Source organism: Zeugodacus cucurbitae, chromosome 5 (genome assembly GCF_028554725.1).
Source record: "Zeugodacus cucurbitae isolate PBARC_wt_2022May chromosome 5, idZeuCucr1.2, whole genome shotgun sequence".
Classification (NCBI taxonomy): Eukaryota; Metazoa; Arthropoda; class Insecta; order Diptera; family Tephritidae; genus Zeugodacus; species Zeugodacus cucurbitae.
In genome coordinates, this window is record NC_071670.1 from 1,764,104 (window position 1) to 1,783,879 (window position 19,776).

Consider the following 19,776-nt stretch of genomic DNA (forward strand, 5'->3'; position numbering starts at 1 on the left):
TATCATTTCTTAATGCCAATTAATTTTGTTCGTCTGTCTAGGCTATTAACTATGTTAAACTCGCCATTATGGCAACGCCGTTTGTGGAATGCTTTTATTGTATTTGTTCGTGTTAAAGAGAAATTACATATGTTAAAGCTCTACTTATTTACATTTATTCATGTATTTTCTACCAACAATTTGTGGAACTTATGCTGACAGGTGATATTGTGGGAGCGACGCTATTGTGTGTGTACGTTGTATTATTTTTTTAAAATGTCGCGAAAACGTGGAGTAAATATATTTAACGAAAAATTGCGCGAAGAATTTTCGTTTATTAAGAAAGCGAAGACCGAAAGTGATGTCCTTTGCGAAGTGTGCAACACGGGTTTTAGTATTATGCATAGTGGTCGCCGAGATATTGAGTCGCATATTAAATCAAAAAATCACCAAAATGCATTGCACGCTGCCACGTCCAGCCACACACTCAATAGATATTTAAAAAGTTCTACTTTGACCGGAACAGACGCCCATATCGCGACGTGTGAATGCGTTTGGGCATTTCATGTGATAAGTTCTAATCACAATTTTCGCTCGCTAAAATCATTCGGAGTTGTTTCGCAAAGTCCAAATTTTCTTGTACGCGAACGAAATGCGAAGCCATCGCAACCGGAGTGTTCGCACCGTTCGTATTGCAAGAGCTCCAGAAAGACGTAAATGACTGCCATTTCTTCACTATATTGACGGACGCCTCTAACCATGGCAGCACAAAAATGTTTCCGATATTAGTTCGCTTCATTTCGGAAAAGGATGGCGTCAAAGTGAAAATTATAGACTTGGTAGATGCACATGAAGAAAGTTCCGAAATAATTGTAAATTTGCTGAATAGCACTTTGAACAAATCTATATATGTATGTATATAAAAGAAAGTGACATTAGTTACTACGCTTATAACTGGAGAACGCCTGAACCGATTTCGGTGATTACCACCAATTCGGACAGGTCTCCCCCCAAACAAGAAGAATATTTAAGAAAATTCTGGAAAATTTTCCGAAAAAAAAAATTATGAAGAAAATAAATTTTCAAATACGATTTTAAAAAGGAAATGTAAACGAACAGATGATGGCGCTGTGTGCATCAACTTTCGACAGCTACATGCATATGCACAGTTGCCAACCCACGCAAGATGCAATGACATATGTGAAATGTTTATTTTGTGAGGTTATGACATTTGAGCACATGTTTTGTGTGTTCATTTCTCAGTTTAATTCAGAATGCCACGAGCCAAAAGATCTAATCTTTCGCATCGAACGCGAAATGCAAATAGAGTTCGGAATATTGCCTATCAATTGACGACGGATGAACAAGAAATCGCACGAGAACAGCGCCGTGTTAGTATGGCCCGACTTCGTGCATCACAAACACAAGAAGAAAGACAGGCGGAAAATGAAACGGCATAGTTAACAATGAGAAATCGTCGGGCAAATGAAACAACTCAACAACGTGATAATCTAAATCAACGCATAAGAAGAAGTGCTTCAAGTGTTGATTTGGATCAAAAACTGTTGAAGGAAGTGACGACAACTATAACAACCAATCCATCCGTGGAAAAGGAGGAAAAGCAGAGGGGATACTTCGGTTTCTCAAAAAATACCCAGTTTCGCCAATAAATCATAGTTTTAATTTGAATATTTGGTTAACATCAAAGTGGAAATTTTTTAATAGAAATTCAGCATTAACCCTTAACCTGGCCATGTGACAGAAATGTTACAAACCCTTTTTTCGACTGTAATTTTTGCCATTCTTATTTGATATAGTCATATTGGTTTTTGTAACACAACTGGTACAAACTGTGAATAGTATAAAAGTAATAAGATAGAGCGAGACATCCCTATTGTAACGTATTTTTGTGCCAAAAGTGTAGTGCATTAAGTTTGGTGATTTCACAACAAGTGCTGAAATTGGTGACGAAAAGCGGTTTTTGTGAATGTGAAAAACGTGTTTATTTGTTTAAATACATTGGGTGAGCATGTAATTTAGTGATTTTACTAAGTGCAATCGAAAAAAAATTTCATTCGTCTTTTCTATATTGTATTTATTGTTTGTTACATATATGTCACATTGCCTTACAGCGCGAGTATATTTTTAGCAGAATGTCTAAAACTTTGCGCAAGGGTGAAATTCGAGAAATTCTTGACGAGAGTGAAGATGGACTCGATTTTGATGATGATGATGATGTGGATGATCCTAATTATAATGAAGAGTTGGTACATGCTGATTTTGATGAAGTGGTTGAGAATATATTAGAAGATATTGAAAATGAAAATATGGAATTGTGTGCAGATCCTTCGAACGATGTTCCGCCCATTTTGGCAGAGAGAGCACAACAAAAAAAATGTTACAATGACATTCTCTGGAAAAAAAAAGAATTTAGTTTTGGAAGAGCACCAATTGCGTTTTACAGGCAATACATCATTGCCCGATGATATAAAGATTATCGAAGCGCCAATTGAATATTTCTTGTACTTATTTCCAAAAGAATTGATAAAGTGTATTGCCAATGAAACAAATTTGTATGTTGTCCAAAAGGACGTTAATGATCCATTTCGTGTATCAGAAATGGATATTCAGCAATTTATTGGAGTAGTTTATATGATGTCCTTAGTACAACTTCCTAATGTACCCAGTCACTGGAGCAAAATTGGTACATCCATGATACAAGAAGCGATGCCGCTGAAAAAATTTGAAAATTTACGACGTCGCATACACTTTAACGACAACAGCAAAAATTTGCCGTCGACTGATAAAAATATTGACAGAATGTACAAAATACGCCCGATCCTGGATGAGTTAAATAAGAATTTTGCAAAAGTGCCTCTTGAACAACATCTATGCGTCGATGAACAAATATGTTCCACAAAAGCCCGAAACCTTTTGAAACGCTACCTGCCAAACAAGCCTCATAAATGGGGCTACAAAATATTTGTTCTCTGCGGGACAACTGGATTTGCTTACAAAATTGAACCGGAAACTGGAAAAGAAAATATCGTTGGGGATAACGAGCCGGATTTGGGAGCCTCTTCCAATGTAGTCATGAGACTGTCACGTATGATTCCACGAAACCAAAATTTCAAACTTTATTTCGACAATTATTTTACTTCAATTCCACTGCTCGTATACTTGGCAATTGAAGGGATATTCAGTGTGGGAACAATTCGGAGGAATAGAATTCCCAATTGTAAACTACCAAGCGAAAAAGAAATGATGAAAAAAGAGAGAGGATCTGGCATAGAGTACGTGTGTCAGGCTGAAGGAATCGACATTTCAACAGTTTCGTGGAAAGATAGTAAGATTGTAAATCTCGCATCGACTTTCCTTGGTGAAATACCAAAACGTAAAGTAAAAAGGTACGATAAAATTCAAAAGAAGTACGTTGAAATTGATCGTCCGTCTATTGTTGGTGAATACAACGCGCATATGGGTGGTGTAGACCTTATTGATTCCATCATGGGAAGATATAAAATAAAACTTCGAAGTAAAAGATGGCAAGTTCGAGTATTTTACCACCTATTAGATTTAGTGATGGCAAACGCTTGGCTTCTATATAAAAAAAATCGATCCAATAACACAGAAAAGTTGTTGCCTGCGGCAGAGTTTCGCTTACAGATCGCGGAAACACTTTTAAAATACGGACAAAAAATCAACGTCAAGAACATTAGATCCCTCGAGCCACAAATACAAGCAAAAAAACGCAAAGGACCAGCGCAGCACGCCCCTCCACAAGCTTTACGACTTGATCAAGTTGGTCATTGGCCAATATGGACGGAAAAGAGGATAAGATGCAAGATGCCTAATTGCCAAGGAGTTACCCAAACAATGTGTGAAAAATGCGGAATTGCATTGTGCTACAACAAGCATAATAACTGTTACCGTGCATACCATTTGACATAAATTTAATTTTCCTTTTCCAGGCAATGTAACATATCTGTCACAAAAGATATTTTCTTAAATAAATAGTAAAAAAAAATTAAAAAATAAAATCTAAGAAAGTTGTATTTTTATTTTGACTGACGCTACCGAAAAACAAAAAAATTTTCAAAATTTGTGGCCTTGCCCGATTAAGGGTTAAATATTTTAAAAATACATTCAAGTTTTTATAATAAGGGTATTCGTTTAAACGTGTAATGTTACCCATCGCATAAATTTATGCAAATACGCAGTGTGTTACATGAACGCACTTCAAATTCTTTGTGTAAATGCCACTTATTTATGTATTAAACAGCTGTTTGGGTGTCAAAATATTAAAATGCCGAAAGTTAGCGAAAAAGCAAAATTTATTCAACTTTGCGAAAAATCACTAGTATTTGATTTGTTAATGTTGGAGCTGTTTGGAAAACATGACGGTAATTGTTTTGCGTCAATGCTACATTTTTTAAAGGCGCATATATACATAAATATATAAATGATTTCAGAAATCCAACGCAAAAAGGAAGATGAAATTATGGAAGACTTTAGCTTTGCATTGGCAGCTGCTTAATATTTTAGATATGGATCTACATTTGTTCATCATTCTGTCCCAAAATCACCCAACTTTTTAATAGATGTATTACCGCATTTGGATGAAAACAGGTTTCGAGAAATTGTGCGAGTCAGCAAAACCACATTTGATTTTATCATTGATCTGATAAAGGATGACGAAGTGTTCAATGGTCCACGTTCATGTAAACAGTTTCCTATCCAAATTCAATTGGCTGTAGTAATGTACCGACTGGGTTCATGTGGAGAAGGAGCAACAATTACTAAAATTGCTAGTTTGTTTGGTATTAGCGATGGTGGAGTAATACAGGTGAGCTATTTACATATGTATTACAGATTACAGATCGCGGAAACACTTTTAATGTTAAATATTTTAAAAATACATTCAAGTTTTTATAATGATTTATCAATTGAAGAATTATATACGCATTTTATGTCATGTGATCCACCATATTTAATATTCAATTCACCAACGCTACACTCCCCTTGTTTTAACCTCGACATATTTGGTCCTTCGAGATGCGGAAATTTGCTATCAATTATATGTTAAATGTTTAAAGTTAGACATCAAGGATAGTAGAGATTAAGTTTAATATAGTTTCAAACCTAACCGAAATCTCCTCAGATGGTACCGAGCACGCTTATTCAGATCAGAACAATTTCAGATGTTCGTGTTAGCAGGACTTGGTACAGGGATGCACCTCCTACAGCAATTTATCGCATGCGAGTTCATAGCATTTCATTTGAGAATTTTTGTTTATTTTTTATTGTTGTTTAAAGGAAAACATACATGGTCCTTCGAGATGCGTTAATATGCTATCAATTATATGTTAAATATTTAAAAAAATAGTTATAAAGGATAATAGATAAGAGTGAATTAAGGTAGAGCAAGTCTTCGCTACATTCGAGCACTAGCTCGAACAACCCCCAGAAGAACAAGGTTGACTTGACCAAAGAGTATAAGGAACCTGGACAACGAAGAAAATGTAGAGTGAAGGGGTGGTCCAGATTCAACGTATCCACAAAGGCGGCACACGCCTACAATTAGTTATGTGCCACCTTTTTTCTCAACCTCGACATATTTGGTCCATCGAGATGCGGAAATATGCTATCAACTATATGTTAAATGCTTAAAGATAGATGGATATAAAGGATAAGAGATAAGAATGATTCGAATCGAGACGAGAGTAGTTGTTACGGAAAGCTTTCGCTACGTTATCCCCATGATCTGAGAGATCAGTCATCAATCCGTTCACCATCAAGAAAGGAAAGGAACTTGCAATTTGAAACAATAAAAATAAAATTACTCAGACGTAACCGAGCAGCTTTCAAGCCGAAACGGTTTATCAGATTACCGCGGTAGTGGTCATCGCGGAGTGATGGTTGATGCATCCCCCTATATATATAAATAGGGTGCATCCACCTAGTACATTCGCTCCGTTCGCCAGCGACCGCCAAAGGTGCATCATGGGGAGTCCATCGAAATATGGAACTCATGGGATTGTCGCGTATTTGGTGAGGTAAGTATGGTTACCAGTGTCGAAAATGGTAGCCAATAGAATCTAATAGTGAAAAAATGTTTTGGCGCGATTGGATAAGGCATTCAAAAGTACTGTCCATTTAAATGTTGCCAATACTTGGTGTGTGTTAAACATAGCCAAATTGGTGACCCCGGAAACGTGTACTAAAAATATGGGAAATTATATATTGTCATTACTTCATGTTTGTTAAACATCACTATATTGGTGACCCCGGAAACGTGTACTAAGAAATATGGGCAAATATAAATAAAATTTAATTTTCAGAGATAATGGAAACTATTGAAGAAAAAAATTTCTAATATCATGTTCCGACAGAAAATTTGAAGTGATTAGATTACATTTAAACGCTTCACAAAACTATCCTGTTCTCACTGCCGTTGGAGATTTATAAATCAGCTGTTTTTGACTCATATACGTTCAGCTTCAAATCACTTCGGTGAAGTGATTATGAAGTGTATGGAGAAATCATGTTAAATCAAGCGGTTTAGTGAGTTAAACGTCTCAACAGCCTAAACCTCGTTATTTCGACATAAACCATTAAATGAATGACTTTTATTTAACCCTCTAGTGCATATGCCTGCCTACAGACGGGGTGTTTTCAAAATCAGATATAAAATATTTCTTTTAATATTAAAATTCGGATTTTTTTTCAAAAGAACGCTTAAAGTTCAACTTACGTAATGGTTTTTTCAGATTGGCAATACTACTTCTAGTTTTGACGTACTGTCAATTTGAAGTGACAGATTAGCACTTTCCCGCCAATTTAATTATTTTTGCAATCAACACAATTTTCTGAACAACAAGAAATATAAATTCTTGTGTCGTTTCAAGTTGAAAAAAATACTTACGGGTGTGGAATTTTGTGCTCTTTATGATAGTGTTCGATTTATAATAAAAAAACTAATAGCAGGTGAGTAAATTCGAAAATATTGAACTCCGCCTTGAGGCGGACTCATGCATTGCGCTGCCTACCTTTTTCAAGTAAAATGAAATATTTGTGATACAATTGAAAATTTTTCTTATTTTATTATTGAATAATAATCAGATATGTCGCGTTATTCTAAGACCCATATGACGGATGAAGAAATTCGACAATATTTCGAAGAGTCGCAATTGGTAACTGATACTTCCGACAATGAATGCGATTTTGATAGTGACGATTCTGATATGGATCCAACCTACTCACTACCGGAAAATGATACGATCATTGATGCAATGCTAAACTCCTCAGAAATGATGCGAAACGCAATCGAATGCAGTTTGAATGTGACAGACTTTGAAGAAAATGCTGAAATAATTGAGCTGCCACCGATTCCTCCATTGCCTGTTTGTGACGTTACTTCTAGTGTATTCTTACCGTCGACAGTGACACGTTCTGTGCACAAAGCATTAGAATCGCAAGAAAAAATCGGAGTCCTACCAGCTGCAAGTGATTTGAGAAACGATATGAGTGCGATAAGATCGATTCTTTGGAAGAAGAAAAAACTTCAGCTGAGTGTTGCAGATTTGGCTTTTCAAGGCCAGGACATGCCGGATTTTTTAAAATGTTTAAAAACACCTTACGACTGCTTTGCATATTTTGTGACCGAAGACTTTCTGAAGGTAATTTCTAATATATAACAGTTTATTAAATTTTTAATAAAAATTTTGCAGGCAATAGCCTTACAGATGAACTTGTATGCCAAGCAAAAAGATATATCTTCAAAGTTTTGTATCGATCACCAAGAGCTGCGTAAGTTTTTGGGAATATTGTTGTTTACGTCTGTTTATCGCTTTCCTAACAGTCGCTCATATTGGGGACAATACGGATTAGATCCGATACGTTTATCCATGACATGCAATCGATTTGAAGAAATTAGAAACCACTTGCATTTCAATAATGATGCGTCTCGTATAGAGAAAGGTCAACCTGGTTATGACCTCTTGTATAAAATAAGGCCGCTAGTAAAACATTTCAACCAACGTTTTTCTTCAGTTCCAATGCGGCAGAGACTTTGCGTTGATGAGCAAATGTGTGCCACGAAAATGAGTGGAAACCCAGTGAGGCAATATATGCCAGCAAAACCTCACAAATGGGGAGCGAAACTATTCGTGATTTGCGATTCCTTTGGATATTCGTATTCCTTTGAAGTTTATTGTGGCGCCGGCGATAACAAAATTTTGCCAAATTGTCCAGATCTTGGTGCTGCATCCAATGTTGTAGTTAGGTTGTCACAAGTCATACCAAACAATGCCAATCATATTATTTACTTTGACAACTTTTATACCTCATTGGGATTGCTATTATATATGAGAAGTCGCGGAATTCACAGTTTAGGTACAGTGCGAGGAAATCGAGTACCAAATATAAAACTTTCCACAGACGCAGAGCTGCAATCAAAAAAAGTAGCACGTGGGTATAATGAAGAATACGTGGGAAGTGTTTTTGGAGTAGACATAAGCAGCGTTTTGTGGTACGACACAAGAGCAGTTCGTCTGTTATCCACCTACGTAGGAACAGATGCAATTGTACATAATGAAAGTTCATATTCCTTAAAGGCAAATCGTTGGGATCGAAAATTGAAACAAAATGTTGAGGTGGATTGTCCAGCTATTGTGAAAGAATACAACCAGCATATGGGTGGTGTGGATTTGGTTGACGGATTGATTGGTCGATACCACATAAAAATGAAAACCAGAAAATGGACAAATAAATTATTTTACCACATGCTGGACGTGAGTATGGTGAATGCATATTGTCTTTATAACCGACTAAATAAGGACGTCCTAAAGTGTAAACTTCCTGACTTCAGATCAGAAGTGGCAGAAACACTTTGTTTGATTGGTTCGACAAAACCTGTAAAACGTGGTCGTCCATCGTCTTTAACACCTCCACCAAAAGCTAAAAAGACGTATCACCTATCAGAAAATATAAGATACGATCAAATAGGACACTGGTGTAAGTTTTTGGACCGCTCAGGCAAAAAAATGTGCAAATTTCGTGGATGCAAATCAGAAACTCAGGCATTTTGCATTAAATGTAAAATTAATTTATGCAATTCAACGGCAAAAGATTGTTTTTTCAAATATCACAATAAAGAAGAAATGAAAACATAAATTTATATGAACATTTTAATGCATAGGTCCGCCTTGAGGCGGATTACCTTATTTTACCTGTAAAAGGTACACAAATTGACAAATCGAAAAACTAACATCAGATTCGTCTTCACAGACCTGAATATAGTCTAATATAAAAATCACAGTCGAAACAAAAATTCATGCATTAGAGGGTTAATTGTTGCTATCTCTATATTATATGTTAAATGTTTAAATTTTTAAGTAGATATGACGATTAGGCGAATTAGAGCAGTTAAGCTATATATATTAGCTTCTATATTACACTGCTGAAGGATGCATAATCAAATGGCTGTTTGGCTACTTTTTTAACTATCGTTAGGATCGATCAGATTTGTCAGCGCTTTATACATGGTCCTTCGAGATTTGTGAACGCGATTGAGTTATATGCTAAATGTTTAAATTTATAAGTAAATCGATATTATTCGTTTACAGTTTTCGATTAGTAAAACAAGTCTTCACAGATCGTCAGAAAACATTCAGTGTGGGTTCATCCTAATACGACATAGTCGTGTTTTATTTCAAATCAAATTTTGTCACTGCCAAAAAGAAAGTTCCAATTTTTCTTTAAAAACGTTAAATTGAACTTTAACAGGAAAAAGGATAAATTAATATTGAACCGATGTTCAAAATATTATTTAAAACGTTAAACCGAAGTTTAACGATAAAAAGAATAGAATTTACTACTGAGCTAAAGTTCGATGGCTTGTTTCAATGTCAAACTGAAGTTTAACAAGTAATTTAATAGTAAATTGTTTATTGATAAATACAACTGACATTTTTATCATTTTAGTCAGAATACAATTTGAAACGAAACTGAACCACGGTTGTAACGGCTAGTTAAGACAGGTATAAAGGAACCATTGTCCTAGTGAAAAGTTTTAATGTGAAGTATCACGCTTCAAAATGAGCGCAAATTCCCAACAATTAAAAGCAAATACCACCGCTAACCTAATCCCAGCACCGACAGAAGGTGAGAAGAAGACGACCCAAACAAGTGTTAGCTGCTGAACCTTGTTCAGCTAATAATTCAAGTAATAATGGAAGCAAGAAGCAAGGACTAATGGCGTCAGTTGGCCAACCAATCTCACCCGAGGCAACCCGGTAGCTTTTATGAATGCAACGCATTGGGGACTGCCCTCTTTAGCGATACCTGACGAAATTGGATATTATCCTGACGGCATAGGTAATATCAAAGACTACAACGGACTCACCAACTATCTGGTACAGGTATAAAAGAATATACCACACCACTTCACATAAGCAAATAAAACTGCAATAACTTATTCAGCCCTAAAAGGGCTATCATTTGACACTTGATGATGTACAAATTATAAATTAAATTGTGAAACTTCATGTTATCGAAGAAAAAGGAGAAGGAGTTTTCTCGTTAATATCATTTCTGACTTCGTTTTGATCCATTCGCTTAACTATATAATTATGCTATAAATTAATATATATTATTGTATAATGGAAATCTAATTAGCACTTATGTAATTAGTATAAATTTCAGTAACATGAATTACCAATAGATATATTTTTCAAGTATAATTAATTCCTCTTTCTTGTGTTTACTATAATATTGCAAATTTTGAAGATTTGAAGCTGGTAATAATGCTGTTTCAAAGCAGTGAACTACATTATACTACGATTAAGTAATTTCTTGCACTGCAATTAGATTTCTTCAGATGTTTTACAAATGTATGTTACATTTTTTCTAAACTATATATACTGTATTATACGTTAATTCTACAACTATTGTATTTAATGACCGTACTTACGTATTTACTATTTTTACCATGCCATGAAATATTTAAGCCTTTTGCTCAGCCTGATGATGTTTTAGCGCATCTAATTCATTTTGAATACACTCAAACTGATTATACAATTGCAGCAACTCTTCGTGGTTCATCTCCAAATTGATGTCTTCACCTGTGCCAGTTTTTAACTGCAACATTGCCAAGGAATTTTTTTCACGTTGCTCACAATGCGATGAGATTTCCACATTTAATTTCCATGCCACATCTTGTATCTCATTTGATTCATAGCGCTCGCAAGCCAAACTATTCATAATTGGAGTAGTTTGACGCACCCATAACCTTACAATCGCATCGATTTTCGCGTCATCTTGCAGCTGCAGTTTTTCGCGTAATTCAGCGTGTAATCTGGTTGGTTTGATGACGAATGTCGACGTGCGTCGTAAAATGTAGGAAAAAGTTTTTATCATGAGTAGAAAATCGGCACGTGGTACACCAACTAAGCGTTCCAATTCCTCCAAAGCATTTTCGGGCTCTATAGCATCTTCAGTTGTCACAGGTATCATTTGTCGATGCACAAAACTTAGAACGGTTGTAAAAGTATCATAAGGTAACGCATTTATAATTTTTATACCCTCCCGCGCTCTACAAAGTAAAAAATAGGTTTATAATCCAAGATTTATAACCACATATACACACATACATATATCAACCTTATACATATCCCTACGCATCCTTTACATTCAAAGGAAAATATTACGACTACAAGTTTAGATATTTTAAAAACTCATTTATTGATAATCACCTTTCAGTTATTTTGATCCAATTGGCAGCCATTATTAAATTTTAAATATTAATTAAGTAATTTGTGCAGTTTTCTTAATGTACTCCAACAAAATAATTGAAGGCGTCCAAATTCTAAGCGAAAAGTCCCGTTTGTTTGTCAAAATGGTGTCCAACCGAACTATACAGTATTGCCAACTCGTTTGCAGTTGCAACTGTGGAGATTTGACAACTAAATATAAAGGCAATTCGATAAAATAACAGATTCCGCGAGTTTAATTTATGGGCAACACTCCAACGTGGCGTTACCAACCATCGATTGTTTTTATTTTGCAGATGAAGCTTGAATGGACACATCGTCTTTATACGTATTGATAATTTTTTTTTTTAATATTGCTAATAATTAGTTAAATGTTGATCGAATATGACAGCAACATTGCGTTATCGTGGTGATAAAAACAATCTCATCGAGTTGGCCAAAAATTTGGATGCATTCAAGAAGGTGCCCGAAAAATATACAGAAACAACAGAAATAGGTGGTACATGTAAGTTGATATACAGATATTTGCATAAAAGTAAGTTATTTACTGTAATAACGTATCCTTCATTGTTCCCAGTATCTTTAATAAGTCGTTTGCTCATAATTTACCTCATATACAAAGAGGTATGCTATTACAAGGAAGCTAATCTCATATACCAATTTGAACCTGACATCGACATGGATGATAAAGTGCAAATGCATGTCGATATTACTGTGGCCATGCCTTGCTCTTGTAAGTAAATGTTACATTGTCAAATAGTGCATAAAAATACAATCAATAATACAAATTTATAATGTGTAGCTCTTTCCGGCGTTGATCTAATGGATGAGACACAACAGGACGTATTCGCGTATGGTGCATTACAACGAGAAGGTACATGGTGGGTTTTGCCGGAAGAGGAGCGTCTGCAATTCGAACGCATGCAGCATATGAATACGTTTTTGCGAGAAGAATATCACTCTGTTGCAGATATTCTTTTTAAAGATATTATTAACAATAATGAAGTGAATGTAAAACCATTAGGAAATGTAAAGAAACTGCCAGAGGAGCAATATGATGCTTGCCGTTTACATGGAACATTGGGTATTAATAAGGTAATTAATTGTTTTCAATTTATTTCATCAACAAATTGATTGTCGGCTTTTTTGCATACGTAACTATTACTGTCCACTGTTATTTGTTTATTTATACACAATCGGTATATTATTACACAGCGTATGCACTATACATTTTTATGACTTTAACAAATTTATTGCATTTAAGTATTTTAGTGATTTATTGGCGTACGAAATTCATAAATTATGTTAGCGTTATCAGGAATAATTAATATTTATTTAGTTTTATTATACAAAACACTGAATTTATAAAATTACTACGTTTTCTGTTCGCGAATATAAATTGGAAAATGGCAACTCTATTCATAGGTGCCATAATTGGCAACTCGAAATGCTGAACGCGGGGATGTTATTAAAATATCCGTAGCTGATTTAACTGTTGAACAATTTTATGCACAGATTAACATAAAACAATGATTATATTGCACGATAAAGGTAAAGTAAAACAAAAACAAAAAAAAAATAAAATAAATTTCATATTCCACTTTAATAATTGAATGGCAACAACGTATACACATCAAAATGAAATCGAAATTTGAATACGGTGGCAACACTACCAGTCCAATCTAAAAAGAAAGCTGTAAAGAAATGTTTGGTTAATTGTGGCGTAGCTAATATAAATTTATAAAAAAATATGTTTTATGCACATTTAATTTTGGCCAAAAAGGGCCCTTTGGCCCGAGTATGGTTGGCTGCTCACTGGGACAAGAAAATAACAAAGGCGCATGTGTTCGAAACCAATATCGAGAAGTCTGTGGAAGGCATAATGCAACCAAAAGTAAAATTGGCGCTTCGCACTTCGGGTCATCTATTGTTGGGCGTCGTTAGAATTTATTCTAGGAAAGCTAAGTATTTATTGGCGGATTGCAATGAAGCATTTGTTAAGATCAAAATGGCTTTTAGGCCTGGCATGGTTGATCTTCCGGAAGGACATAGAGAAGCAAATGTAAATGCAATCACTCTGCCAGAAGTATTTCATGATTTTGATACAGCCTTGCCTGAGTTGAATGATATTGACATTGAGGCACAATTTGCTATAAACCAATCCAGAGCAGATGAGATCACTATGCGAGAGGATTATGGTGGTAGCTTATCACTTTCAATACATGACGACGGTTTTGGTGATATGGGATTTGAAGGTGATACTCCTGATTTGATACGTGGTCCAATAGATGCCAATATCGATGATCAGTTATTTGGTGATGGTGGCATGGCGGACGTAACATTGGTGGATGAACCAAAAATAACATTAAACGACACAGATTTGGGAAATTCTCGTTTGGATGGAGATGGTTTTGGCGATGAATTTGGACAACCAGAACTCTTTGAAGACGACCTGTTCGCTGAACCGCCGTTAGATAGCAGTGACAATAATTTAAAAGCTGCTATTGGAGCGGCACAAGAATCTGATGATGAAGGCATGGATCATATGGACATTAGACCACCATCTGTAGCTTCGAGTTGTGATCACGCGTCGGAAATAAACGAAGTAGAAAAGGAAGCTCTTAAAGATGACGGTATTGAAGCTTTGGGTAATTTAAAGGAAGATGAAAACCAATTGGATCAATCAACATTACTGCAAAATGAAGATGAAAGCTTTGCATTAGCCCCTATAGATGCCTCGGCATATAAAGGTGTTACCAAAGCTAAACGCAAACGCAAACTTATTGTTGATGAAGTCAAAAATATATCTGGCGAGGAAATGAAGGCACAATTGGCGAACACAACGGACATTGTAACAACATTGGATTTAGCACCACCAACAAAACGTTTAACCTATTGGAAGGAAACTGGCGGTGTGGAAAAATTATTTTCATTACCTTCAAGAACTATACCGGCAAGAACATTGTTTTTAAATTACCAACGTCATTTAGTGTCGCGCAATTCAGCACTCGAAGACTTTTCTATACTTGGCCCATCTGATTTGTTGGCCATAGAGCATATACAGAATGAAAATGATGCAAATGTCATAAATAATAAGCGTGGTCGTAAGCGAAAGCATGACCTCCAACCTGTACAGCAAATCTTAGCGGATGTGACGGCACAAAGTCTGGCGGCTCCAGAAGCTGTGCGTGACCTCGAACAAAGTGTTGGTCAAGCACAATTTTCATTGGGCGACAATTTAATACCACCTGCAGAGAACTCGTTGTTTGACAATATGCGCAGTCCCAGCCGTATGCTCAGCATGAATGAAATCAACGGTATGGAAAATCTAACATCACTTAACGATTTACCACTGACGCCGAGTAATTTGCATCACGGCCTCGACGCATCCGATGATTTCAACCATGGCGACGCGACGCCCGCTGGCCTACATCACGGCGACCAAACTCCGCATCATTCCAGTATTGAGCATATCGATCATTTACCCAATTTACCAGCCGATCAGGTGTCATCTATATTGCAAGAAGCTGAGAATATACCAAATATCCAAACAGATGTACAAACCAGCAAGGCACAACGCACCAGCGATATATCAACAGATTGGAATGATTATGATCTACCACCACCGCCGCCTAATCCCGCAGAAGAGCAGTTGGAAAACGAAACAGATGAACAATTTGAGGAACGCGTACTCAATAAACGTGCAGCGCAATTATTCTATACCGTTAAGTCACGTTTAATAAAACAGGATTGCCTAATATTGTCTGCATTGACCGTTAATAACACCAGGAAGCAGGCGGCACAAAAGTTCTACTCGCTTCTGGTGCTGAAAAAGTTCCGAGCACTCAACATTGAACAGACCCAGCCATATGCGGACATAGAGATATCAAGAGGACCACTATTTGAGAATCCGAAATTATAAAGCATGATAAAATTTATTATATTTTCTTTTATATTATTATAATTATTGTATTTTATATAACGAATGCAAATTCGGTTTTAAATCGTAATTTTCTGTATGTAAATAATAAATTATTTTTATATATAAATAAATATTATTGTACGAAAATGATGTGCATTGAACGCGAACGTGTAGTTGTAACAGACAAGCAGGTATTGTGTTAACGTAACGAAAACTTTCGACAGTAGCGATCCATAGTTAAGTAAGTTTAAAGAAACAACTGCTTTAGCAACCGAAATGTATATGTAGCACTGGCTTAACGCTTCCCAAACAGTTTGTATTGTATTTTAAAATAAAGTAGTTTTATAACAAAATTATGTGCTTATTTTATGAAATTTATCTATACTAACCAAATTCAAGGTTGCTGGAGTACTACACTTGGTTGGTGGCGCACAACCATTCGTTGGGCTCTTTGGCGATCACTGGACAATCGATTTTCGACGCACGCCAGCCAATTTTACACATCGCATCAATCGCCTGAGTTTTGGACAATATTCACGACGTATCGTACAACCGCTTGAAGGCGACGAAACGCTAGTAGCCGACGAAGAGACTACAGTGCAGTACTTCTTGAAGATTGTGCCCACCGAAATACACAACACTTTCACAACGATCAATACGTTTCAATATGCAGTGACGGAGAATGTGCGGCAATTGGGTGTGTATAAATGCTGTGCTTTATTGCCTTCCTTATACATATTTATTCAATAATAACAATTTTTGTTTTATTTTTAGATTCAAGCAAAAATTCTTACGGCTCTCCCGGCATCTACTTCAAATACGACTGGTCGGCATTAAAGATTATTGTGCGCACCGATCGCGATAATCTCGTGCAGTTCATAATACGACTATGTTCCATCATAGCTGGCATCATCGTTATATCAGGCAAATACACATAAGCTCAAATTTATTTGAATTCAATTATTGTAATAAAGTTGTATTGATTCCATTGCAGGCGTTTTAAATATCACGTTGGTGACTGTGCAACGCCTTACCGTCACTACTGTTGCGCCGCAACTCTTACACGAAGCAATAGCTCAACGCTTAGCCCTTGATGCCGCTATGCGTGATAGTGGCGCTCATGTCGCGGTTGCAGCCGGTGCTGTGAATGTGAATCTCCTTGACGCCAGCTCCACAGCACCCACTAATAAAGTACTTACAAATAATCTCATAAATACGGCGAATAGCATGTCGGACAGCATAAGCTTGTTGAATGCCACAACCACAACAGCCGGCATTCCAACTATTGTGCCAATAGGCGTGGATGAGGAGACCCAGCACAAGTAGCTCTTGCACAGCAGCACACGGTCAACACGGATTGAGGTAAAAACCTCACCAATTTTCCATTATTTTCAGCGAATATTATATTTAAATTGTAGTTGCATACATATGTATGTATGTATGTATGTATGTAGGTGCATAAATAAAACACGCTTCATATATTATGCATAGTTCGGTGTAAGAATCAGCTACTATTCTTTATTTAGCATTCCAATGTTGCTCACAGCTAATAAATATACAATTTTAAACAAACACGTACATACTTACATGTGTATGTATGTCATAAGACACTTGAATTTCTTACTATTGCTTAATTATAAAACCTTTGAATGAATGTATGCATATATATGCATTTATATAGTAACATTTGTGTGAGTATATTAATTCTTCAACGTCTCGAATAGATCCATCTTGATATTGGCGAAATTACCGCTACGCTTGTAACCGCATATGCTTTTCAAGAGTTCCAAACTCGATGCAACTGTCGTGTTCACATCTTGTTCATTGCCCAAGCTGGGATTCAATTCCACCAAATCGATGCCTTGCACACGATTCGTGTCACGTAATGCCTCTACCACCGAGATACCCTCGCGTAATGTGAGGCCGGCACAGACGGCGGTACCAGTACTGGGCGCTACGGTTTTGTCCAAGGCATCAATATCGAAGCTGACATGTATCTTATTTTGCGGCTTCAGTGAGTCCAGTGTACGCTCGATGATTTTAGAGATGCCATACTTGTCCACAGACTGAAAAGAGAAAAGCATACAAGAAGAGTGAGGCGAGGCTTTCAGGTAGGACATATTCAAGAATTCACTTAACGGTAGTAATTAGTTATATACAATACATATAAAAGTATAAACCCTGTGAGTGAAGTTTCTAAAGGGGCCATCTTGAGGGGCCTGAATTGAACTCAGTTTGATAGTAAAAGCTAGTTATAGTTTTAGTTATGCTTAATATGAGCTTTCTAAACCATTTAATGACCAAAATTTGACTAGAAGAGACACAAAATAAGCACTAAGAGCAGTGCCCTGTGAGCAGTACCCTGCAACCTACTCATCTTGGCTCGAATCCGTTATTAATTGCTCCCGCTTGTTGTTTGTTGTTGTTCAACAGCGCTCCATCTGTTTTTCCTTTTCGTAGTACCAAGTGAAGCCAGTTCCTTCTCCATCTGGTCTTTCCAACGGAGTGGTTGTCTTCCACTGCTTTTACCAGTATCAAAGCTGGGTGCTTGCGTTCATTCGGAACGAGTCAGTTGTCCGCTGTCTTATTCGCTGAATATTGTCAATGTCGTCGTAAAACTCTTATAGCTCATCACTCCATCGTATATATATCGTATCCATAGTAGCAACTGTTGGGAAGAATGATTATGCGTTGGATTTCATAGCTGACATTGTTGTTTGTGTTAATGCTGGTTCCAAAATAGACGAAATTATCTAACTTCAAAGTAATGACTGTCAACAGTGACGTGGGAACCAAGTCGCGAATGCGCTAAGTGTTTCTTTGATGGCAAAAGATATTTCGTATTGTCCTCGTTCGCTACCAGACGCTTCGCTTCCTAATCCAGTCTGGAAATGGGAGAACTAATGGCGCGGTTGTGAAGTCCGATATCGATATCATCGGCGTACGCCAGCAGCTGTACACTCTTGTAGAAGTTGGGCCGAAATTTTCGAAAGAAAATGTGGCTGGCTCTGAGCCGCGATCAAGATACAATTACACGAAACGCTATAGCTCTAACCTGGAGCAGAAATTTAAACATCGAAATATCTAAGGTCAAATTAAGTTGGAGTCAGATAAAGAGGCTAGCACAAGATCGTAATAAATGGAGGAAACTTTGCTGTTGTAATTTTAGGTTCCAATCTGTTTATTACTGGACCTGACTTCGATATTCAATTAGTTGCTCATAGATTCTAATTCTCCGCTTTCTGCTTGGAACTGAACTCAATAAATGAAATATGAGGCTACAAAAATCCATTTTTACTTCTCATCTTATCGCTTTAAACTACCTTCAGGACAGATATCCTTGTTCTTCTGATCCTCCATTCACTTTATTGTCGAACTCAGCCGTCTTCAAACTTTCACTCGTCGGCTCCGCTCCAGCAGGCACATTTTACACTCACCTTTCCAATGCTTTTTGTGAATCCCGCATTTGGGCTAACGTTTTTTGCAGTGTATGTAAAATAAACGCATTTTCCATTATGCGAAAGGTGCCCTTAGAACAATGCCACCAAGTTTTCCCACAAGAAAAGTCATTGGAATTTTTCAACGCACCGATTTTCACGTCCCATAAATAAAATGCTAAAATAGGTTGGTAGGATCGGAAAGTGCAAGGCTTTATTAGCGCCGCATCACCCCAGCAACGGACGGCGTATGCGGATTATACGCGCGACAGGCGGAAATCGCCAGCACACAATTGCAAGCGTCTACATACATATGAACGTATTTATTTATTCGTTTTTTTTTTTTTAATTTGCACCGCGCCGCCGATCCGGTTCATTCCCCTTTTGACGCGGCGTTGTAAAAATTAATGTCCCTGCATGTGACGGCGAATCCTGCGTACCCTTTTGTATGCGTTTAGCACCCTATACCCATTACAACCACCGCCGCCACCCTGCTGCCGCTACCACGCCACAATCAAGGTGTAGACAAAGTGCGGTCGCTGCAATGTACACGGCGAGGGTTGTTCGCCGCAGCTCGCTCCCATGCAAGGATATCAATGATCGCTACAGTGTATGCCGTGGGCTAAGCGTAAACTGATCTTGCTCCTGCTGTTGTCAGCGGCGCCGC

At 37.0% G+C, this 19,776-nt stretch overlaps 4 protein-coding genes across 9 annotated transcripts in view; 2 read left to right on the plus strand and 2 right to left on the minus strand.

Moving 5' to 3' along the window:
• LOC105208771 (uncharacterized) overlaps positions 1–11,903 on the minus strand; it is a 71,953-nt gene extending 60,050 nt beyond the window's left edge. For 5 of the 6 annotated variants that reach the window (XR_008471601.1, XR_008471602.1, XM_054232603.1 and 2 more), the window contains exons 1-2: positions 11,733–11,903; positions 10,952–11,572 (exon numbers count right to left, since the gene is read on the minus strand). Coding sequence is in view for 4 of the 6 variants with exons in the window: in XM_054232603.1 (XP_054088578.1) it covers positions 10,984–11,572; positions 11,733–11,764 (621 nt within the window). In the remaining 2 variants the exon portion in view is untranslated. Of the gene's footprint in view, positions 1–45; positions 883–10,951; positions 11,573–11,732 lie in introns of those variants that run through there. The other variant, XM_054232602.1, reaches the window with a different exon arrangement.
• Positions 11,904–12,016: 113 nt separating this feature from the next.
• LOC105208768 (endoplasmic reticulum-Golgi intermediate compartment protein 2) lies at positions 12,017–17,282 on the plus strand. The gene is made up of 6 exons (XM_011178797.3): positions 12,017–12,255; positions 12,328–12,483; positions 12,553–12,845; positions 16,072–16,369; positions 16,447–16,596; positions 16,667–17,282. The coding sequence occupies exons 1-6, from the start codon at positions 12,135–12,137 to the stop codon at positions 16,996–16,998; spliced, it is 1,350 nt and encodes a 449-aa protein (XP_011177099.1). The 5' UTR covers positions 12,017–12,134; the 3' UTR covers positions 16,999–17,282.
• Positions 13,152–16,028, plus strand: LOC105208767 (double-strand-break repair protein rad21-like protein 1). Its single transcript, XM_011178796.3, has one exon. It carries the CDS (start codon positions 13,501–13,503, stop codon positions 15,670–15,672), a length of 2,172 nt encoding a protein of 723 aa, XP_011177098.1. The 5' UTR covers positions 13,152–13,500; the 3' UTR covers positions 15,673–16,028.
• Positions 17,150–19,776, minus strand: part of LOC105208770 (arginase-1) — a 32,142-nt gene continuing 29,515 nt past the window's right edge. Inside the window, exon 5 of the mRNA XM_011178801.3 lies at positions 17,150–17,738. Coding sequence (XP_011177103.1) covers positions 17,373–17,738 — 366 coding nt within the window. The 3' untranslated portion in view covers positions 17,150–17,372. The remainder of the gene's footprint in view (positions 17,739–19,776) is intronic.

Excerpts from the sequence above, each read along its gene's own strand:
- LOC105208768 (XM_011178797.3), top strand. The coding sequence starts at position 12,135 with ATGACAGCAACATTGCGTTATCGTGGTGATAAAAACAATCTCATCGAG. Across the intron at positions 12,256-12,327 it reads AACAGAAATAGGTGGTACAT|TATCTTTAATAAGTCGTTTG; the intron begins GTAAGTTGATAT and ends CATTGTTCCCAG. Across the intron at positions 12,484-12,552 it reads TGTGGCCATGCCTTGCTCTT|CTCTTTCCGGCGTTGATCTA; the intron begins GTAAGTAAATGT and ends TATAATGTGTAG.
- LOC105208767 (XM_011178796.3), top strand. The coding sequence starts at position 13,501 with ATGTTTTATGCACATTTAATTTTGGCCAAAAAGGGCCCTTTGGCCCGA.